The following is a 20,167-nucleotide window of genomic DNA, read 5'->3' on the forward strand; positions in this document are numbered from 1 at the left end:
TCCTCATGAGGTGGAGCAGTACAATGGAGGCTTTGGGAGAGGCGCTTTCCTGCCCAGTGTGCTTGGAGCTGTTCACTCCACCAGTGCTGGTCCTAACTTGTGCTCACAACTTCTGCAAGCAATGCCTGGAAAAGATCCTCATCCGCCAGAACTGCAGTCATGTTAATGGACAGTTCTGCTGTCCTATGTGCAGGAAAGTAAGTAGAGACGCTCATTTAATCTTCTCTGTAGTCAGAGCTCTTCTCTTTATTTGCAAGACAAGGGTCTGCCCAAACTTTTCCCAACTGAAGGGGGACATTGCCAGCTTGCAAGGAGCCTGAGGCCATACCTAATTTAATTTAATAAAATGGAGCAGATGGTTGTGACTTCCCTGACATCTTTAAAAAATGGTGCAGCCCATGGAGACTATAGGTCCGAGCATGTAATGTTCTATCCTGATCCAATCACAAGAACCTGGCAGGACAATTCCTAAATTCTTTCAGAAAATGTTGCTTAAATTGTTGGCAAACATGTTTTAAAAGGAAAGACCTGGAACAAGGATATGCTGAACACTTGCTATAAAATATTAGTCTTAAACTAAACATTTCCATAGATTTTAATCATACAGCATGTTTCCTTGACTGTTTTTTCAAAATCTACAGGACATGTGCTTATATCACATGTAAATTAATTCCTTCTCTTGCATTAATTTAGAATATAACTAGCTTAATACTCCTGTGGTTTTATAGACTTTAGCAAGTTAATTGAACTCCTTCTTTTAGAGTCAGAATCTGCTACCATTATTCACATGGAGCAATACTTTACTTCTCAAGTGGTGCTACTCAGTGTGAGAAATGGTGACAAAATCTGGTCCTAGGTTTTTACATAGTTCTTACTGGAGCAACACTCCCACTGACTTCAATGATATTTTGCCCAAGTAAGAATGGAGGAGTCTGTCTGCAGCTCTTATTCATATGAATGAATCCAATTGATTTAAATGAGTAAGAGCTCCTGGACTGGAACCTCAGGATTTAGCTCTGAATGAGGGTTTTTTCTTTAACTATTAACAGAAGCCACATGAGGGTCTCTGCTTAAATACAAGGGGCTAAATTCTGTATGTGGGCGCACACATTCAGTTCCTTTTGGTTCCAAATGTGGGTTTTGCACACACTTATTCAAAGGCAGAATTTGGACCACTGATACTGATGAGCCTAGATTTATAAGGTATACATTAGGAGGAAATTGCTGTCTAGATCACTTCGCTGCAGTACTGTATTTCAGTACAAGATCAAATTAATATAAACCACAACTGAAGAATGCCGATGCACTGTTTCTACATTACACAGCTATGAAACTATCGAAGAAGCAAAGTGTCTCCTGCGTCTCTCAAATAGTATGTAACCGTTTTTCTCACTTTTAGGTCATATATTTGAGGGGCAGAGGAATAATTGGATTACCGAGAAATATTCTGGTTGAAAGTATATTGGAAAAATTTAAGGATGAACTTGAAAACATTCGTGCCCAGGAGCAAAACCAGCTATCCCAAATATGTGAAGAACATGGGGAAAATATGAATTTGGTATACATTTACATATTTCTTATTTTTCCTTTATTTAGTTATTTGCACACCAAATCTGTCCTGTAAGTGTTCAGTATTCACTTAATCAAAATGAATTCTATTGGTTGGATATTGTAGTGGAATAGTCATATTCTAAACAAGCCAGTCCTTTATATCATGTTCAGTGACAAATAAACCACATCATTTGAATTTTAGACTATAAAAACATAAGTAAAGGGCAAATCCTACCATTTGAATTGCTTCTTTCCCAAATGGATTACTTCCATCTAGATGAGGAGTCTAGTTGGTGGTTTGCAGTTGGAAGAACTACCAGCCTCCTAATGAAATTCATGAAATCAGATTCACCCTGCAAAAACAAAACATAATGATATAAAAGGTCATTATTAATTAGTGCTTTACATTTTCAAAGCACTGCACAAAGATTAAGTGATTCACTAATTAGGGCCAAAGTTTTGCTACCTGTAGTCACATTGAGTAGTGCTTTATTCCACAAGCAGTCATATTGATTTCTGGGGGGCTACTTACAGAGGCCACAACTCAGAATGTTACATAAACGTGCCTAGCTAGAAGCACATGAGTAGTCACACTGAAGTCAATATCTCAGGATTTCCTAGCTCTTATTCTGGTGCTCAGGCCACTAGACCTCTCACACCTTCTCAATGGCCCAACAACAAGCAACAACTGTCACTCCTGCAACAACATTAGAGAAAAGGGCATCAAAACATTACTAAATCATTTAGTTCAAGAGACACTAAAGTCTCATTCACTCCAACAACTGGGAGACCCACTAAAAATTACTGTAGTTTAAGAATGAGTAACTGAATGAACCTGAAAAACAAGGAAAAATTCTTCAGAAGATGTACATTGTCCATTTGATTTTAAAGAGCCCCACCACCACTTTGAAACCTTTCACTGGCTTCCTATTTCACAGCATCTAGTTCAAGTATCTTATCCTCACACTCCAAGCCCTTTATAAATCTGCCTGTCCCTGCTTGTCTGCTTTTATCCCTTACCAAGTCACTGCACCAGTGAAGCCACTCTCATCCATCCACTCAGCCGCTTCTCACACAGACAGTTCTGTGCCTTCCTCCAGGCACGGAATACCCTTCGTGAACAAATCTGTAAATCACTGTTCTCTTCCAACCATAAGACCTATTTCTGCCATGATGCATACAAGAAATCAACCAATTAATAAAGACTTGATGGACAAATGAGAACAGTTCAACTTCACCTCCTACTGTAATTTTGTTTCCCGACAATTATAAACCTAATGTGTATAAAATGGTATGCATCGCCCCACTCCAAACTTTATATATTACTTGTCTTCTTAGACAATAAGGTCTTCAGGGCAGTGATTGTGATTTCATATGTGCTTGTGCTTACTACAATCCCTAATTATGGGTGGGCACTACTGAGATATAAATATTAAATAATAATATATATCTATATATATATATAGATATATATAGATATATAGTACTTGCAAAATGCCTGTTGAACGTAAAGTGCAATGTAGCTTGAGTAACAATTAACCTCCTTTCAGCATCTTTCTTAAGAACTCTTAAGAAGTAGGGAAAGAGTATTTCTTTTGGGGTAGAAAATCTAATGTGTGTTGCTTGGAGGAGTTTGGATTACTAAGGTTCCACTGGAGAATGCCAATGGAACTGAAGATTGCTGTAGCATGAATTTTGCCCTTTTGAAGACAACTGTCTCAGCTTCACTCTGAGCATGTTTTCGACAATTGCACCAGTATTTACTTAGCAGATTAAGGGCAGGTCTTCACTGGGGGGGTGTCGATTTAAGATACGCAAATTCAGCTACGCGAATAGCGTAGCTGTATTCGATGTATCGCAGCCGACTTACCCCGCTGTAGGGACGGCAGCAAAATCGACCTCTGCGGCTTCCCGTCGACGGCGCTTACTCCCACCTCCGCTGGTGGAGTAAGAGCGTCGATTTGGGGATTGATTGTCGCGTCCCAACGGGACACGATAAATCAATCCCCGAGAGGTCGATTTCTACCCGCCGATTCAGGCGGGTAGTGTAGACCTAGCCTTAGCCTAATGTTCTGGGTCAGTGTGCTACGTAGCTGACAACGTGTAAGCATACATGGCTGTACTAGAAAATGACTATGTTCTTTTCTCAGATGTGTCTGACTGATGATGAACCAATTTGTGCAATCTGCAAGCTCTTTGGAAACCATGAGCATCACAGTGTTGCAAAAATGTCTGAAGCTTACACAGCAAGAAAAATGACTTTTATTAAAGATATAGACTTGTTGCTTCAGAAATCTGAAGGCACAGTACAAGCTAGGAAGGTATAGTACAAATGACTCACTTTCTTTCAGCTTTGTTGACAGAATGACATGACCTGATGTTCGATACAAGTTTAGGCAGATAGCCCGTAGGAATGGATTAAGTTATATAAAATGATGTGGTTTAGTGGTGTGAGCGTGAGACTAAGTTGTATTCCTGACTCTTGACTTCTTCTGTGATGTTGCCAAATCACATAACTTCTTTGCCTTTAGTTCCCCCATAGGTAAAATGGGGTTAATAAAGCTTACCTCACAAGAGTGTGAGGAGGATTAATTAGTTAATGCTTATCAAACACTTTGATGATGAAAAGTTTTAAGTATTATCATAGAACTCAGACTGATGAACAGTCACACAGCTTGGCTGATGCTATTTGCAAAGGGGGTACATGCAACCCTGTCCTCCAGAATAATCTCAGTGGGGTAGCAGAGGCCATGGTCTTTACCTGGTGAGGCAGATTTGGGAGAGGCCACCCAGTACACCTGAAGGCCCTTGGGAGGAGCAAATAGGAGCCAGGCCCCCACCCAAAATCATCCAAGATTCAATAGATTCCAGGTCTGGAAGGAGTGAGTGGCTCTGGAGAGTTGGTAGGGCACACTCTGAGGGAGGGGTTGGAAATTCTCTGAATGGACCCTGCAGGGTTCAGTTTGTGTGGCCCACAGTTGACCCTGCAGTTTGTACACCACTACTATCGAGCCCAGTATCCTGACTTCAGCAATGACCAATATCTGATGTTTCAGAGAAAGGCAAAAAAGCCATAAGGCACCAGTCCAAATGTACAATACTGTACGGGGCAGGGAATACTACCTGATCCCTGTGGCACCTTGAAGCAAGGGATTTATTTACAGGTCCAAGAGGACATGCAGTCCTGGTTGGTGCACGCAGTAGAGTGTGCTTTCATTTTCTGAGCCTAGTTATTTGCAGGACGCATAGAATCACTGGCTCCAGAATCCAGTAGTCTGGAACTCTTCTTGTTTGCCTGGCCAGCCTCTCCTTTGGCTGAACAAAGGTAACACTACATTCAACTGAAATCAAGCCAGCCTTTTACATTTATACTTGCTTGCTTGATTGGACGCAAGCTTTTTGGTTCCTGGTCCTGGGAGCTCTAAACAATTAGTCTGTCTGTCCCCAAGTAGCTTCAACCCACCCAGCTTCTTCCCAGGGACACTTCCTATACTCCCGAGCCCTCCTGATCTTTTATAAATCATAAACTCCAAAGGCTATTTTCCCTGGAGTCCCTCACAGTTGGCTCTCTCTTACTGAACTGCAGGCTGCTCTTATTTTCCTAGAAATTCCCTTAGTCACCTGACCATTTGTCATGTGACTTCACTCACAAGCTAAATCTGGCACTGGTGTAGCTGATCCCCCAACCTTCTTGAAGGGCCTGTGAAAGAATGACTAAAATATCTTTAGCTTTTTAATTGTCAACATGAGAAGGGTAGGCATGTAGATTGTATGTGGTTTGGCAAAGTTTGATGACAATTTTCCAAGAGTTAATGGTACAGGAGGCTTCTCTGATGACTTTACATTGTCCCTTGTTATTTGGGGTCATGTGAGCTTGCTAACCCTATTCCTTCCCAGGCTCTCAATCTTCTGTGGATGCCTGACCTCCACTTGGCTGGGATATAGAGAGTCACACAAGAAGATTTGGATGACCTTGAAAACTGGAGTAATAGAAATGGGATGAAATTAAATAGTACAAAGTGCAAGGTTATCCACTTAGGGACTAACAACAAGAGTTTTTGCTAGAAGCTGGGGACTTACCAATTGGAAGTGGCAGAGGAAAAGAAAGACTGGGTGTATTGATCGACCACAGGATGACTATGAGTCACCAATGCAATGCAGCAGTGAAAAAGTCTTATGCAATCCTAGGATGCATTAGGCAAGATATTTCCAGTAGAGCTAGGGAAGCATTATTACCATTGTATAAGGCACTGGTGAGCCCTCAACTGGAATACCGTGTGCAATTCTGATCTCCCATGTTTAAGAAAGATTAATTCAAACTGTAATATGTGCAGAGAAGGGCTACTAGGATGATCAGAGGAATGGAGAACCTGCCTTAAGAGAGGAAATGTATGGTGCTTGACTTGTTTAGCCTAACAAAATGAAGGCTGAGGGAGATATGATATGATTACTCTCTATAAATATATCACAGGGATAAGCACCAGGGATGAAGATGAGTTATTTAAGTTAATGGCCAATGCTGGCACAAGAATGGATATAAACTGGGTATCAACAAGTTTAGGCTTGAAATTTGACAAAGATTTCTAACCCTCAGAGGAGTAAAGTTCTGGAACAGGCTTCCAAAAGGAGTACTAGAGGCAAAAAACCTAGCTTGTTTCAAGACTGAGCTTGATAAGGCTTATGGGGGGAGGTTTATGAGGTCACCTACTATGGCATATGAACCATTGGTGACTGCTTTTAGCAAATATCTCCAATGGCCAGAGATGGGACTCTAGACGGGGAGGGCTCTGAGTTACTATAAAGAATTCTTTTCCTGGTGTCTGGCTGGCGGGTCTTGCCCACATGTTAAGAGTCTATGGATTGCTATATATGGGGTCAGGAAGAATTTCCCCCCCCAGGTCAGATTGTCAGAGACTCTGGGATTTTTTCTTTTGCCTTCCTCTGCAGCATGGGGCACATATCACCTGCTGGTTTGAACTAGATGCTCTTAAACTTGCAGTCTTTAAATCAAGATTTGAGACTTCAGTAACTCAGTCAGGTTATGGGCCTACAGCAGCAGTGGATGGGTGAGGTATTGTGGCCTGCAATGTGCAGGAGGTTAGAGTAGGTGATCATGATGGTCCCTTCTGGCCTTAAAGACTATGAGTTGTACACAATACAATCAGGAAACTATTTGCCCGCAAACTCTTCCTGCCCTACAAAAGGCCTAAGGGCCTGCCTGACCTTAGCAGAACTCTGAACGCAAAGTGCTATAAAATGTAATTGCAATTATTTACAACTACAATTGCTTTTGAGCACAAATGGGAGGCAACGTTGAAACCACTTTAAAATGTAAGGCCTAAAACATATATCTAGATCCAAAATTATTTTTGAAAGTTAAAATAACTTCTCACACTTTTAACTATTTTGAAAACTTCTTGTGGACATTACTAAGAAACCCTGCATAATTTTTTTTTTAAACAGGAAACAGAAAAGCTGATCAATGAACTCCTATCCAGCACTACAGACACCAAGGTGATGATTGACACAGTTGGGATCAGTTTACTTAAAGGGATAAGGTGCAGAATTGCAGAACTGAAGACAAAATTACACAAGGACTATTCAACAAAATTAGAAAAACTGCACCTAGTAGAGAGTGAAACTGAAGCCCCCAGGCAGCTTTATCAGCAAATGAAAACTCTTTTGGAACAACATTCAAATTCAGTACAATTTCTTCAAGAGGATAAAAAACTCAGGAGCAAGATGGAAAAACTTATAGAAGGAAGGTCATTGTATCAGGATCCATCAAAGTATAAAATTTCTGTGCGACGATATTTTGAAGAATTGATCAGAGGAATCAACATCAAGGATTATATCTCTACTACATCAGATGAAATGCTTGCAAATACTAGTGACCTGTATGAAGCACACAGGCCAGAATGCCCTGCTTTTGCTTTTTCAGGTGAAAGTCCTGATCAGTCCTTCTGCAAAAGAGTATTAGGCTTATTTGAGAAATCAGGTAGCAAGGAGCAAGATCTTTTCACAAAAGCATCTTGCCCTGACTGTAGCAGTACACCAGGTACTAGCATTGATTCGTCATTCATGAAAGATTAGTCAAAAATGTAAAATATTAAAAAATTGATCTCTTGCAATTTACTTGTTGGAATTTGCCAATCATATATGCTGCCTATGTTTCCTACAAACCAAAAAATAAAATAGTTGTAAATGTAAACAGGTTGAATTGACACATACCTTCTTGTGTGCCTTATTGCTTCATTATTATTTCACAGAATAACATTGTTTGGAAGGCAGTGGTAGGAAAGCCACCTAAAAGAAGGTGGAATAAGTTACAAGAAGAGTAATTTAGAAAAATTAAGCAGAAGAAACAGATTCTGTGCAGCAATCTGTAGTGTGTATAACATTTCTCACTGCGGCCTGATTTTTGTAAGCGCTGAGCAACCACAACTCGATCTGCAAACAATGGGAACTGCAGATGCTCAGCACCTCTGAAAAAAACCCAGAAGTTTAATGCTTATGTTTGAGTCCTAGGAAACTTATTCTGCCTAGCCATATTTGGCCAAGCACTATGAATTCCTCATAAATTTACCTATTAATGCAAATGAATGTGTTCCATGAAGGAAGTGTCAACATTATTTAAAATGTATGCCTCAGGAAAGAAAGAAAGAAAGAAAGAAAGAAAGAAAGAAAGAAAGAAAGAAAGAGACTAGCCTACTGTATATATGGTAGTCTGCAGTGTGTATTTCTCTCTGATCGTCCTTTTCCACTGCTGGAGCATACAAGAGCCACAAGTATATTATTCTGAACATGTGTGCTTTTACATTTAATTTGCCAAGTACAATGTCCACTCCCCCCCTTTTTTCCTTACATTAATTAATAAATCAGAATACATGCATTCCTGATAGACAAGGTAATGCCTGCTTGCTGTCTACGTGGGTCTTCTGTGAGCAAAACATTATTGAGCTTATCAGCTTGGGTTTCCATTGGCTCATGAATTTTGTACCCAGACACTTGTTGCACTAAACATGCTTTTGAAATATGGCTACAAGTCTCAGAACTTCATATGAGTAATTTGCAAGAATCCCTCTCCTCCCCACGCTTTGGTTTCAAGAGTTGTAGACAGCCGTCCCATGAATACCAGTTGATATTCACGAAAGACAGTACAGAATTATAACAAGTAAAGAATAAGCTCAAACAACACTATTTGGTGTGGGCAGAGGTCTGGAGGAGTCAGGGGATTGATAGTAGTATATAAAGGCTTCCCCTGTAGCATGCCATTTCAAATCAGGCCCAGAACTGGTAATGACCAAGGCCTCAATCCTGCATGCTGCTCTGTATGGTCAGACCTCTGTGTCCACAAACAACCCATGGATCTTCCTGTGGTCCTAGGTGTGTCACCTATGTAGAGCAGCTTGCAAGATCTGGGTCCAAAAGTTGTTACGCTTTTATAGTTCTATGTGAAAAGAGTGGATGGGCATAAGGGAGGGAGTGGCAGAAAAGGGTGGAATGAATTCTAAGGAGAGGAATTTATGAACATGGACCTATTTTGCATACAATTGTCTCAAAGCTATTGCACTTGGTTTCCTAACTGCTGCCAGAGATTATTTCAAGTTCACACACACTACCATCTTTTCTTCCTCAATCACTATCTTGTTGAGTGTCACCAATGACAACAGAGCCATTTTCCAAGTCACCAATTTACATCTTTTCCATATTCATTAGTTTGAGATGCTTTGCCTCCCATGTCTACTCTGTCTAGGTCTCCTAGATACCATTCTTCCTCCTCTTTGGTATTTTGACCAAAGCTCTAAGTTTTATATCACCTACAAGTTGTACACCTTCCTCCTGCAGGTCATTGTCGTATAGAGTGAACAAGATTAGGACTAACACCAATTCCTGTGGTCTTTTCATCAGTCACTTTTTTCTTACACAGGAGCTGCTAAAGGGCTGAGTACTCTTTATTCCTAATTGAAATTGTATTCAATAGGTGATCAGAATTTCAGAACACTGAGAGCACTATCTGTGTCCACTTACTACTGCTCTCTGACAATGCTTATTAGGCCAATTTTTAATAATAATATTTTAATCATAATTTCTAACCTTGCATACTCTTTAATACTACTGTGTAAGTCGACTGTCAGCCAGATCCTCAGATGGTATAAATTGATGTAGCTCCACAGCAGTTAATGGCAATGTGCCAATTTACACCAGATGAGGATCAGACTCTATGTTTTCTTCATCATCCCTATGAATTCACTGATTTTCTCAGTACCCAGCTTAATTTTAGTGTAGTTGACCTTTTCCATACCTCCCTATGTAACAAAAGGAAAAAGTTTTAGGCACCCGCCATAAAGAAAGGGAGGGTGGTCAAAAAACCCCCTTAGAATTGTTGGCAACCTCCCTGTGGATTGTGATTCCCCAAGCTGAGAACCCATGATAGGGAGTCTTTCCTAGTATTTTACACTTAAACTGTAATTTCTTGGTCCCTCCATCAATACCATTTTAAAAATATTGGTGCTATACATTAAATTTCTCTTCAAAATTAAATTCAGGCCGACCAACAGGATTGATGAACAGCTGTCCCTTATTTAAAAACAAACAAACAAGAACTTCAGCCAACCAGAAATTGACAAAAAATTAGTCACTCTCTAAGGAAAAAACAAACACTTCAGTAGCAGGGCAGTTTATGACTGAATGAAGTGCAGACCAGTTCTGTTCCCTAAGACAACAGAAATGAAACTTTCTAATTATGACATAGTGAGCAATTGTCAGTGACGAAGCCACGGCCATCAGTCAAATTGACAGCCTCAGTAGAATACAGTCATTGAATAAATATTTCCTGCTTTGGAAAGAAATGCTTCAGCTATGGAACTCTTCATTTTTGAGAAATACCGTAGGTCCACTCCATCATTCATCTAGCAGAAGGAGACTTTTTTCCTTTGGAGCATTCTGTTCCATTGACATCAACCTGGCACATTAAACATCTCACAGGGCCCTCCAGAAATATCCAGTATATGGCACTGGACTGTGTGACACATTAGCTGTCAGAAATTTGGTTAGGAACCCCTCGAGGGAGATACATCACTTTTAACTGAACTCTTGCTCACTGTGACTCATGCAAAATAATATAAAATGTAACAACTATTTTTCTTCAGTGAGTCAGTTCTTGTTTCCAAGCCAGTAATGAGTTATTGTAGGCCGGGGGAAGGCACATGGCTCAAGAAGAGAGGGTACTAGTTGTGAGGGACTGTATTTCACCACTGAATGCCACTATTGGCAAATCTCTCTACTGGGTACTCACACTCCATCTTGTGACCAAAGGCAGAACTGCAGGATCTGTCAGTCATACCGCAGAGCCTTAATCCAACCCAAACTGAAGTTTCTAGCATTGCAGCAAAACCACTGCCTCTGTATGCAGGGCAAAATGTATCAATTTACAACCAAGTGTAAAGTCAAAAGGTATCTTGGAAACAGGCAGTCTGTTTGGGACACAGCTTTGCCTGCCGTGAGCGAGAGACTGAATTTTCACTTGGCTTGGCTTTTGGCACTCAACAGAGGCATCAGAGCTTAATTTGTTCTACTTCCAAGATGGCAGCCTCACCCAGGGAGATGTCAAGTCAGCCTAAGGAACACCATGAACACATCCCTAATTTAAGGCTGAACCAAAAGGCTCGCTCAGGCAGCAGGACAGACACCAGAATGAAAGCTATCTTATCCCTAAGCAGCAGGGACTGGTGAAAACGATATCAAAGGGCATAATGGACAGTCACCTGCAAGTGCTCACCAAGACAGCCCTGACAGACACTCAGCTTCATGGATGAATCATTTTTCAACCGCTTCCTTCATCTGGGCGGGCAACCTTAAAAGATTCCTCTAGGTATTGGCTATTAGCCAAAATGGATCCCCATGCTCCTGGTGTACCCAGCGGTGTATTATCGCCCAGGCCGACAAGACCTAGGCCTAGGGCAGCAAATTTGCAGGGGCGGCAAATTTGAGCACCCACGGAGAAGCTCCCCTGCTCCAGCTCGCCTCCTCCGCGAGTGCGCCGCTGCGTCCTGTTTCTCTCTCCTCCCTCCCAGCGCTTGTATACAAAGCCCAGAGGGAGGGGGGTGGAGGGGGAACGTGGCGTGCTGGGGGAAGAGGCGGGGCCAGTTTGGGGATTTGGGGAAGGGATCCAATAGGGGCAGGGAGGGGACGGAGTTGGGGCGGGACTTTGGGGAAGGGGTTGGAATGCAGGCGGGAAAAGGGTGGAGTCGGGGCGGGGCCAGGGGCAGGCAGGGTGGCAATTATTTCAGGGCCTAGGAGCGGCAAAATCATTAATCCACCACTGGGTGTACCTAAACCTCTGACTGCCAGAACCTGGGACTGGATGACTGGGAATGGATCACTCAAACTGTCCTGTTCTGTTCATTCCCGCTGAAGAATCTGGCACTGACCACCTGACCACTGTCGGAGGACAAAATACTGAGCTAGATGGACCATTGGTCTGAGCCCGTATGGCCATTCTTATGCTCTTATTATTTCTCATACTGAACACAGGGCTGCCCGGGGCAGGGGCAGTTTGCCTCAGGCCTCCTGTTTGCGAGGGCACCCAAAATGATGGAGGGGTGGCTGGGCCAAATTTCAGTGGGTGGCATTGCAACCTGGCACACAGGGTCACAGCACCACTGAGGTTTGGTGCCCGCCATCCACACTGCAGGGAGCAACTCACTCACCCCCGCTGGGACCAGATCCCATCGTCACTGCCTCTGGCATTATCGTACTGAGCCCAAGGCAACCCATCAGGCTGAGAGCCTGGGGGTAGGAGTGGAGTTGGGGATACCAGTTCCACTGACATTGGGGCTGAAGCTCAGTGAGAGGCAGGACTGGGAGCAGCCTTCCAGCTGCATGCAGAGCAATGCCTCCCATCCCCATGGAGAGGACAGCAACCCCACAGGCCTGTGCCCTCTCCCACAGTCCCACTTATCATACAAATAATTTCCTAGGCGAATTATTGCTTTGCTCATTAAAACCCAGGCACAGACCCGCTTTTCCCTTTCTGTGGCTGACAAAAATATTGTCAGCTTCTCTACTTGTACCCAAACAAAGAGTTAGACACAAAAAAATCCCACTGGTACCTCAGTTCTAGCTCCTCTCTCCTCTCATGCACAGAGCCCAATAAAAGAGAATGATAAAACTGACAAACTAAGATCCGCTATCACTGCTCTATCATGCTTCCTGACTCATTTTCCTCAGAAAAGAAGGTGAATCAGAAAGGTCAGACAATGAGATCCAGGCCACCTTTTCCGAGGGAAATTTTATTAAATGAGTTAGAAAAATCATAAAGACCAGACAAAACTCAAAGGATAAGATCAAAGGATGAAAAGTACTCTAAAACCAGAAAGAAAGGGAAACATTTGCCCTCTACCAGTTAAATTGAATGTAAGCATTCCACTCCTCTTTCAATCAGCAAACAGTCAAAACAGAGTGAGATTCCTTAGCTAAATAGAAGGGATGCAACATACAGAGTATGGAATGTTATAATATTCCTAGGAACAAGTCTGATTAAGTTGATCTCCCAAAAATTGATCATTGATTTCTTTCCTAAAGTTCTAAAAGCAGGAAAAACACTTACAAAGATTCATGAGACACCCGCTGCATCTACATGTTTTTCCAGGGACTGCCTTTGTTGGGCCTAATGATCTTACAGAAAATTGAGGGGCACAGAACATAGACATCATGTCACTGCTTAATATATGTATTACACATAATTATAGCATTTACCTTCATGGCTGGTCCAAGAGAGACCCTTGTTTTTAGATACACTTATGAGTGGGAAGACCAGAAAAGTTCCCAGTCTGAGAAGATCTGCTTTCACAGGGCTCTATCCTCAACATACTCCCAAAACTTTCCGGTGACTACCTCGGACATCATAGATTCCAAGGCCAGAAGGGACCCATGTGATAATCTATACTGATTTCCTATATAATACAGGTCATAGAATTCCCCCTAAATAATTCCTAGAGCAGATCTTTTAGAAAAACATCCCACCTTGATTTAAAAATTGTCAGTGATGGAGAATCCACCACAGCCCTTGGTAATTGTTCCAAGGCTTAATTATTCTCACAGTTAAAAATGTACACCTTATTTCTACTCTGAATGTGTCTATCTTCAACCTCCAGCCATTGGATCATGTTATACCTTTCTCTGTTAAATTAAAGGGCCCATTATTAAATATTTGTTCCTCATGTAAGTACTTATAGACTGTAATCAAGTTACCCCTTAACGTTCTCTGTGTTAAGCTAAATAGAGTGAGCTCTTTGAGTCTATCACTATAAGGCATGTTTTCTAATCCTTTAATAATTCTTGTGGCAATTTTCTGAACCATCTCCAATTTTTCAACATCTTTCCTGAAATGTGGATAGCAGAACTGGACACAGTATTCCAGCAGGGGTTGCACCAGTGCCAGGGGTTGCACCAGTATTCCAGCAGGGGTTGCACACTGTGGCTTAAAGGGCTCATGGGATCCGTGGATGCATAAGAAGGGGAATCTCAAGTAGGAGTAGAGAAGTCAAATAACTTCTCTACTCCTACTTGAGATTCCCCTTCTTATGCATCCACGGATCCCATGAGCCCTTTAAGCCACAGTGTTGCACTGGGGGCTCATGTTCAGCTGATTGTCCACTCTAACCCCCAAATCCTTTTCAGAGTCACTGCTTCTTAGGATAGAATCCACCATCCTGTAAGTATGGCCTACTTTCTTTATCCTTAGATGCATACATTTAGCTGTAGTAAAACTCGTATTATTTGTTGGCACTTAGTTTACCAAGCAATCTAGATAGCTTTGTATTAATGACCTGTCGTCTTCCTTATTTACCACTCCCCCAATTTTTGTGTCATCTGCAAACTTGAACAGTGATGATTTTATGTTCTTCCAGGTCATTGATAAAAATTTTAAATTGCATAGGGCCAAGAACAATCTCTGGAGGATCCCACTAGAAACACACCTGCTTGATGATGATTCTCCGCTTAACAATTACATTTTAAGACCTATCAATTAGCAAGCTTTTAATCCCTTTAATGTATGCTGTATGCATTTTATAGCATTCTAGTTTTTCAATCAAAATGTCAGGTGGTATGAAATTAAAAGCCTTGCAGGAGTCCAAGCATATTACATCAACGATATTACCTTTATCAACCAAACTTGTAATCTCATAAAAAAATCTAGTTTGAATGCATTTATTTTCCATAAACTCATGTTGATTGGCATTAATTATATTACTCTTCTTTACTTCTTTATTAATCAAGTCCCATATCAGCTGCTCCATTAACTTGCCTGGGCTCGAAGTCTGGCTGACAGGCTTATAATTACCTGGGTCATCCTGTTTTACTCTTTTTAAAATATTATCACAACTTTAGCTTTCTTCCAGTCTTAGAACACCGGGGAAGTTCCAGAAGACTTATTGAAAATAAACATTAATGGTCCAGTGAGCTCCTCAGCCAGCTCTTTTAAACTCTTGGATGCAAGTTTATCTGGACCTGGGGATTTAAAAATGTCTAACTTTAGTAGATGCTGTTTAGCATACTCCTGAGATAATAGTGAAATGGAAAGCATGTTACCATCATCATATGATGAGATTAGATCCATCTGTTTTTTTCCCCAAATACAGAACAGAAATATTTATTGAACACTTCTGTCTTTTCTGCATTATTATTGATAAATGTACCATTTCCTTCTAGTAATGGACTAACACCATTGCCATCATAACACTGGGTTTCCAAATTTCTCAAAGCAAGACTCTCCTGAATCCACACATCAACCACAGATTTTCAACATGGAACTTAAATACAGTTCTGCAAACTCTGTTAAAGTCAACATCTGAACTATTTCAATTAATAACTTTATATTTATCAAAACTAAAAGTTACCTCTTCACAGCCATGACATCAGTGAGAAAAGTATCTGAATTACCAGCCTTTTCTATTGAAGATCAAATCTGATCTTTCATCAAAATACTATCATCTTAATCTCACCAGAGGGAGTTATGCCACTTTCCACAGGTCTCAGGACATAATTCTTCATTCTCTTCCAATTCCAGTCACATGCAAAAAAAGACATGGCATATGCTGGAATTCAGGCGGTTAATGCAGGTCTAAACAGCAGGGCAAATCTGTGAGAAAAATATTCTGTCTGGTTGTATTAGTGAAACAAAATATCAAAAGTTTATAGGTAGGTGTGTGAACTGTGTTTAATACAACTCACACATCTTAAAAGAATATTGCAGTCACATGAAGAAATGAGTGCAAACTGTTCCAGATCCAGAGCTACTGCTCCAACTGAGAAATTAGCCATGACATATCATGAAATTCTTTGGCAATCAGTAACATTTTCAATGTAATTGACTTTCAGTGGGACTTATGAGTCTAAGGCACTTTTGAAAGTTTTACCTTGAGTTTCCAAGCTGAGTGACTCAAAAAAACAAACAAACAACCCACCCCCCCACAGACTCTTGTGAAAAATGCAGCAGCCTCTTCTTTTTAAGCTTCCTCCCTTGTCTCTCATCATCACTATCTACATTCCAATAATGAGGGCTGTCAGACATGAACTTTGATAGAGAAAGGAAAATATTCTCACCAAGTCTATTTTTCTTATATGAGAGTTTGTGTCCTAAAATCCAAATTTTGGCAAAATTTGTGCTTATACAAATGTAAGCCGAGTCTAAATGAGCTCTCCCTTGACATCTAGTGGTGAGCTGTGGAAAAAGACTTCAGGAGCTGATCTTGTTTGAATGGACACACCCACCCTGCCTAGGTGCTCAGCATGATGGGATTGCTTGCCCAAATGATCACTTGTGGCTGGTGTTAGATTCCTAGTCTCCTTGTTATTGGGGCAGGAGTAATAAAGTGTTGTTATCCTTGTTGTGTGAACTCAGGGCAGCAGAAGTGTACCTGGCATACCCCGATGGAGGGACTCACCCTCAACTGAATGGCACTCAGTAGACAGGGGACATGGATTCCAACAGCCAGGGGAGAGTATGTTTAGGGGTTACAGATGTGAGTTGACCTGTTTGTTTTCCATAGTATAATAAATGAGCTAATTTAGAGTGTTTTTGTACTGTTCAGAACTTAAATCACTGATACCTAGATTTAAGGATTAGACCTACTTTGGGACAGTGTGTTTATTACAAGAGATTGCCCACTATGCACCAGCAGTGAGGCTCCCCCACTAACACCTGAAATCATTGAGAGCTGTGTTAAGTGGGGGGCCCTGAAGACATCTTGGTGTGTGGCCAGTTTGGGGGCTGGCAGAGAAGTGTGGTAAGCGGCCAGCAGAGAAGCTGGTGGAGAGGGCTAGAGCAGAGCCCTGCTGAGAGGCATGGCAATCAGCTGTTGGGGTGATGAGTGAGTGCCTGGGCGTGTAAGGTGCCTCCTTACCACCCCTTCTGCACAGGATGGGAGGTGAACTCTGTGGATGAACCGCTGAACTCTGGGGCTGCACCAGCCAAGGACAGCAACTGTGAGTGGGGTATAGAGAAGGGATGGGAACATTAAAGGGACTTTTGGGTTGCTGGACTTAAGAACCTGAGGGGAAATAGACAGTGCCCAACTTACTTGGGGGTGGGTCTGTTGCTCATGGTTTATGTTTATGAACCCTAGTTGTGGTGTTCTCCCAAATTAATGCTGAGTTACTTCCCTCCTTTTATTAAAAGTTTTTGCTAAACTCAGACTCTGTGCTTGTGAGAGGGGAAGTATGACAGCAGAGCCACCGCCAGCAGCAACACAAAAGTAAGGGTGGCATGGTATGGTATTTCCACCCTTACTTCTGTGCTGCTGATGACAGAGCACTGCCTTCGGAGTTGGGCCCTTGGCCAGCAGCCGCCGCGCTTAGGCCGCCCAGCTCTGAAGGCAGCACAGAAGTAAGGGTGGCAATACCACGATCTCCCTTAAAATAACCTTGTCCCCCGCTGCAACTTCTTTTTAGGTCAGGACTCCTAATTTGAGAAACACTGGTCTCCCTGTGAAATCTGTATAGTATAGAGTAAAAGCACACAAAAGACCAGATTTCATGGTTCATGACATGTTTTTCATGGCTGTGAATCTGGTAGGGCCCTACATATATAAAATGGAGTTGTGGTGGATGAGGCATATGGCCCTACGTAGCGCTGTACACTACGTGGGTATATGTGCCCGTGCACATGTACGTTTGCTAGGCTGCTGGAGACATTAACTCCTCTCAGAATATATTTCTTCTCTTGACCCCATTTTCCCCTTCTTGCCATCATACAGAATAATGCAACACAACATCACCACATAGGAGTGAGACTTGTGATATCAGCTCCTCTTCCTGTTTGAAGTTCTTTTATGGGAATGCTGCACATCAGCATACAGGTTACTCTTTGCACAAACCAATTTAAAACACAATCATTCCAGTTTCTCAAACTGTTTTTTGGATTAAAGGCTTGGATTACTGGGAGGCAGCTCTGTAGGTTGGACCAAGGCTCCCAGGGACAGATCCTGCCATTCTGGTTATGAATACATGTTCTGAACATACAGAGGTGCAGGAATTCAGGGTCACAGAATTTACAGAACAGTAGATCCCAGGACATTCATGCTAGACAATGAAAATACCATTTTATTATTCTTAGAACTAGGATTGCTAACGTCCTGCTCCCCAGGTGTTCTCGGACAATGACAGCTTTCCTGACACTCCCAATTACCGGGCTCTTAACAGGACAACTCAACGGGATGAGGGACGGCAAACAGGCTGTCTTGGGAAAACTGGGATGGAGACATAGGCTAGAGCAGCAGTGCGTGCTCCCGCACCCCTGGGCTTGAAGTGGTTTCCATTATATACAGGCTTTAATTGGTTCAATGGCTCTCAGCATGCCCCACTATACAAACCGTCCCAGCATCCCTGGGGAAGGGCAGCTGCCCACTCTGGATTTGCTCTGCCTCCAGCAGGGTTTCAGAGTAGCAGCCGTGTTAGTCTGTATCCGCAAAAAGAAGAACAGGAGGACTTGTGGCACCTTAGAGACTAACAAATTTATTAGAGCATAAGCTTTCGTGGACTACAGCCCACTTCTTCGGATGCATATAGAATGGAAAATATATTGAGGAGATATATACACACACATACAGAGAGCATAAACAGGTGGGAGTTGTCTTACCACCTCTGAGAGGCCAATTAATTAAGAGAAAAAAAAAAAAAAAACTTTTGAAGTGATAATCAAGCTAGCCTAGTACAGACAGACAGTTAGATAACAAGTGTGAGAATACTAACAAGGGGAGACAGATTCAATGTCTGTAATGGCTCAGCCATTCCCAGTCCTTATTCAAACCGGAGTTGATTGTGTCTAGTTTGCATATCAATTCTAGCTCAGCAGTTTCTCGTTGGAGTCTGTTTTTGAAGTTTTTCTGTTGTAATATAGCCACCCGCAGGTCTGTCACTGAATGACCAGACAGGTTAAAGTGTTCTCCCACTGGTTTTTGAGTATTTTGATTCCTGATGTCAGATTTGTGTCCATTAATTCTTTTGCGTAGAGACTGTCCGGTTTGGCCAATGTACATGGCAGAGGGGCATTGCTGGCACATGATGGCATATATCACATTGGTAGATGTGCAGGTGAACGAGCCCCTGATGGTATGGCTGATGTGATTAGGTCCTATGATGATGTCACTGGAATAGATATGTGGACAGAGTTGACATCGTACAGAGTTTGCCATGTACATTGGCCAAACCGGACAGTCTCTACGCAAAAGAATTAATGGACACAAATCTGACATCAGGAATCAAAATACTCAAAAACCAGTGGGAGAACACTTTAACCTGTCTGGTCATTCAGTGACAGACCTGCGGGTGGCTATATTACAACAGAAAAACTTCAAAAACAGACTCCAACGAGAAACTGCTGAGCTAGAATTGATATGCAAACTAGACACAATCAACTCCGGTTTGAATAAGGACTGGGAATGGCTGAGCCATTACAGACATTGAATCTGTCTCCCCTTGTTAGTATTCTCACACTTGTTATCTAACTGTCTGTCTGTACTAGGCTAGCTTGATTATCACTTCAAAAGTTTTTTTTTTCTCTTAATTAATTGGCCTCTCAGAGGTGGTAAGACAACTCCCACCTGTTTATGCTCTCTGTATGTGTGTGTATATATCTCCTCAATATATTTTCCATTCTATATGCATCCGAAGAAGTGGGCTGTAGTCCACGAAAGCTTATGCTCTAATAAATTTGTTAGTCTCTAAGGTGCCACAAGTCCTCCTGTTCTTCTTCCAGCAGGGTGTGTGTGTGAGCCCCTCCCACTCTGCTCCCCCGGAGGGAAGAGTCTGAGCTCCAGCCCCTTTGGCTGGCGGGCGGGAGGGAGGGGGCGGAATCAGAGGTGAAGCCGCGTATCGCGGCTCATAACTCAGCTCCTCCTCCAACTTATGGCGATCGGCGATGGGTGCGGGGGCTGGAGCCACCCTAGTCTCGCCTCCAATTAGGTGGTAGGCAAGTGTGCGGGGGCTCTCCTCCAATGAGAGACCAGGCTCCTCTAAAGAGGCGGTGTCACCCAGTCTTCGATCCAATGAGAGTGGAGACTCTCCGGTGAGGGACGGGTCGCTCTACTCCCCCGGAAACGTGCCGGGGGCG

At 42.3% G+C, this 20,167-nt stretch overlaps 1 protein-coding gene across 1 annotated transcript; it reads left to right on the top strand.

Annotated features, from left to right (window-relative positions):
• Window positions 1–23: 23 nt before the first annotated feature.
• Window positions 24–7,644, top strand: LOC103305903 (tripartite motif-containing protein 54). The gene is made up of 4 exons (XM_024102966.1): window positions 24–197; window positions 1,400–1,558; window positions 3,702–3,872; window positions 7,015–7,644. The coding sequence occupies exons 1-4, from the start codon at window positions 24–26 to the stop codon at window positions 7,642–7,644; spliced, it is 1,134 nt and encodes a 377-aa protein (XP_023958734.1).
• The last annotated feature ends 12,523 nt before the right edge of the window (window positions 7,645–20,167 follow it).

Source organism: Chrysemys picta, chromosome 7 (genome assembly GCF_011386835.1).
Source record: "Chrysemys picta bellii isolate R12L10 chromosome 7, ASM1138683v2, whole genome shotgun sequence".
Taxonomy (NCBI): Eukaryota; Metazoa; Chordata; order Testudines; family Emydidae; genus Chrysemys; species Chrysemys picta.

What these genes read in the sequence shown, in the direction of transcription:
- LOC103305903 (XM_024102966.1), top strand. Translation starts at nt 24, where the DNA reads ATGGAGGCTTTGGGAGAGGCGCTTTCCTGCCCAGTGTGCTTGGAGCTG. An exon ending in ATGGGGAAAATATGAATTTG is followed by an intron (nt 1,559 to 3,701) that starts GTATACATTTAC and finishes TTCTTTTCTCAG; the next exon opens with ATGTGTCTGACTGATGATGA. An exon ending in GCACAGTACAAGCTAGGAAG is followed by an intron (nt 3,873 to 7,014) that starts GTATAGTACAAA and finishes TTTTTTAAACAG; the next exon opens with GAAACAGAAAAGCTGATCAA.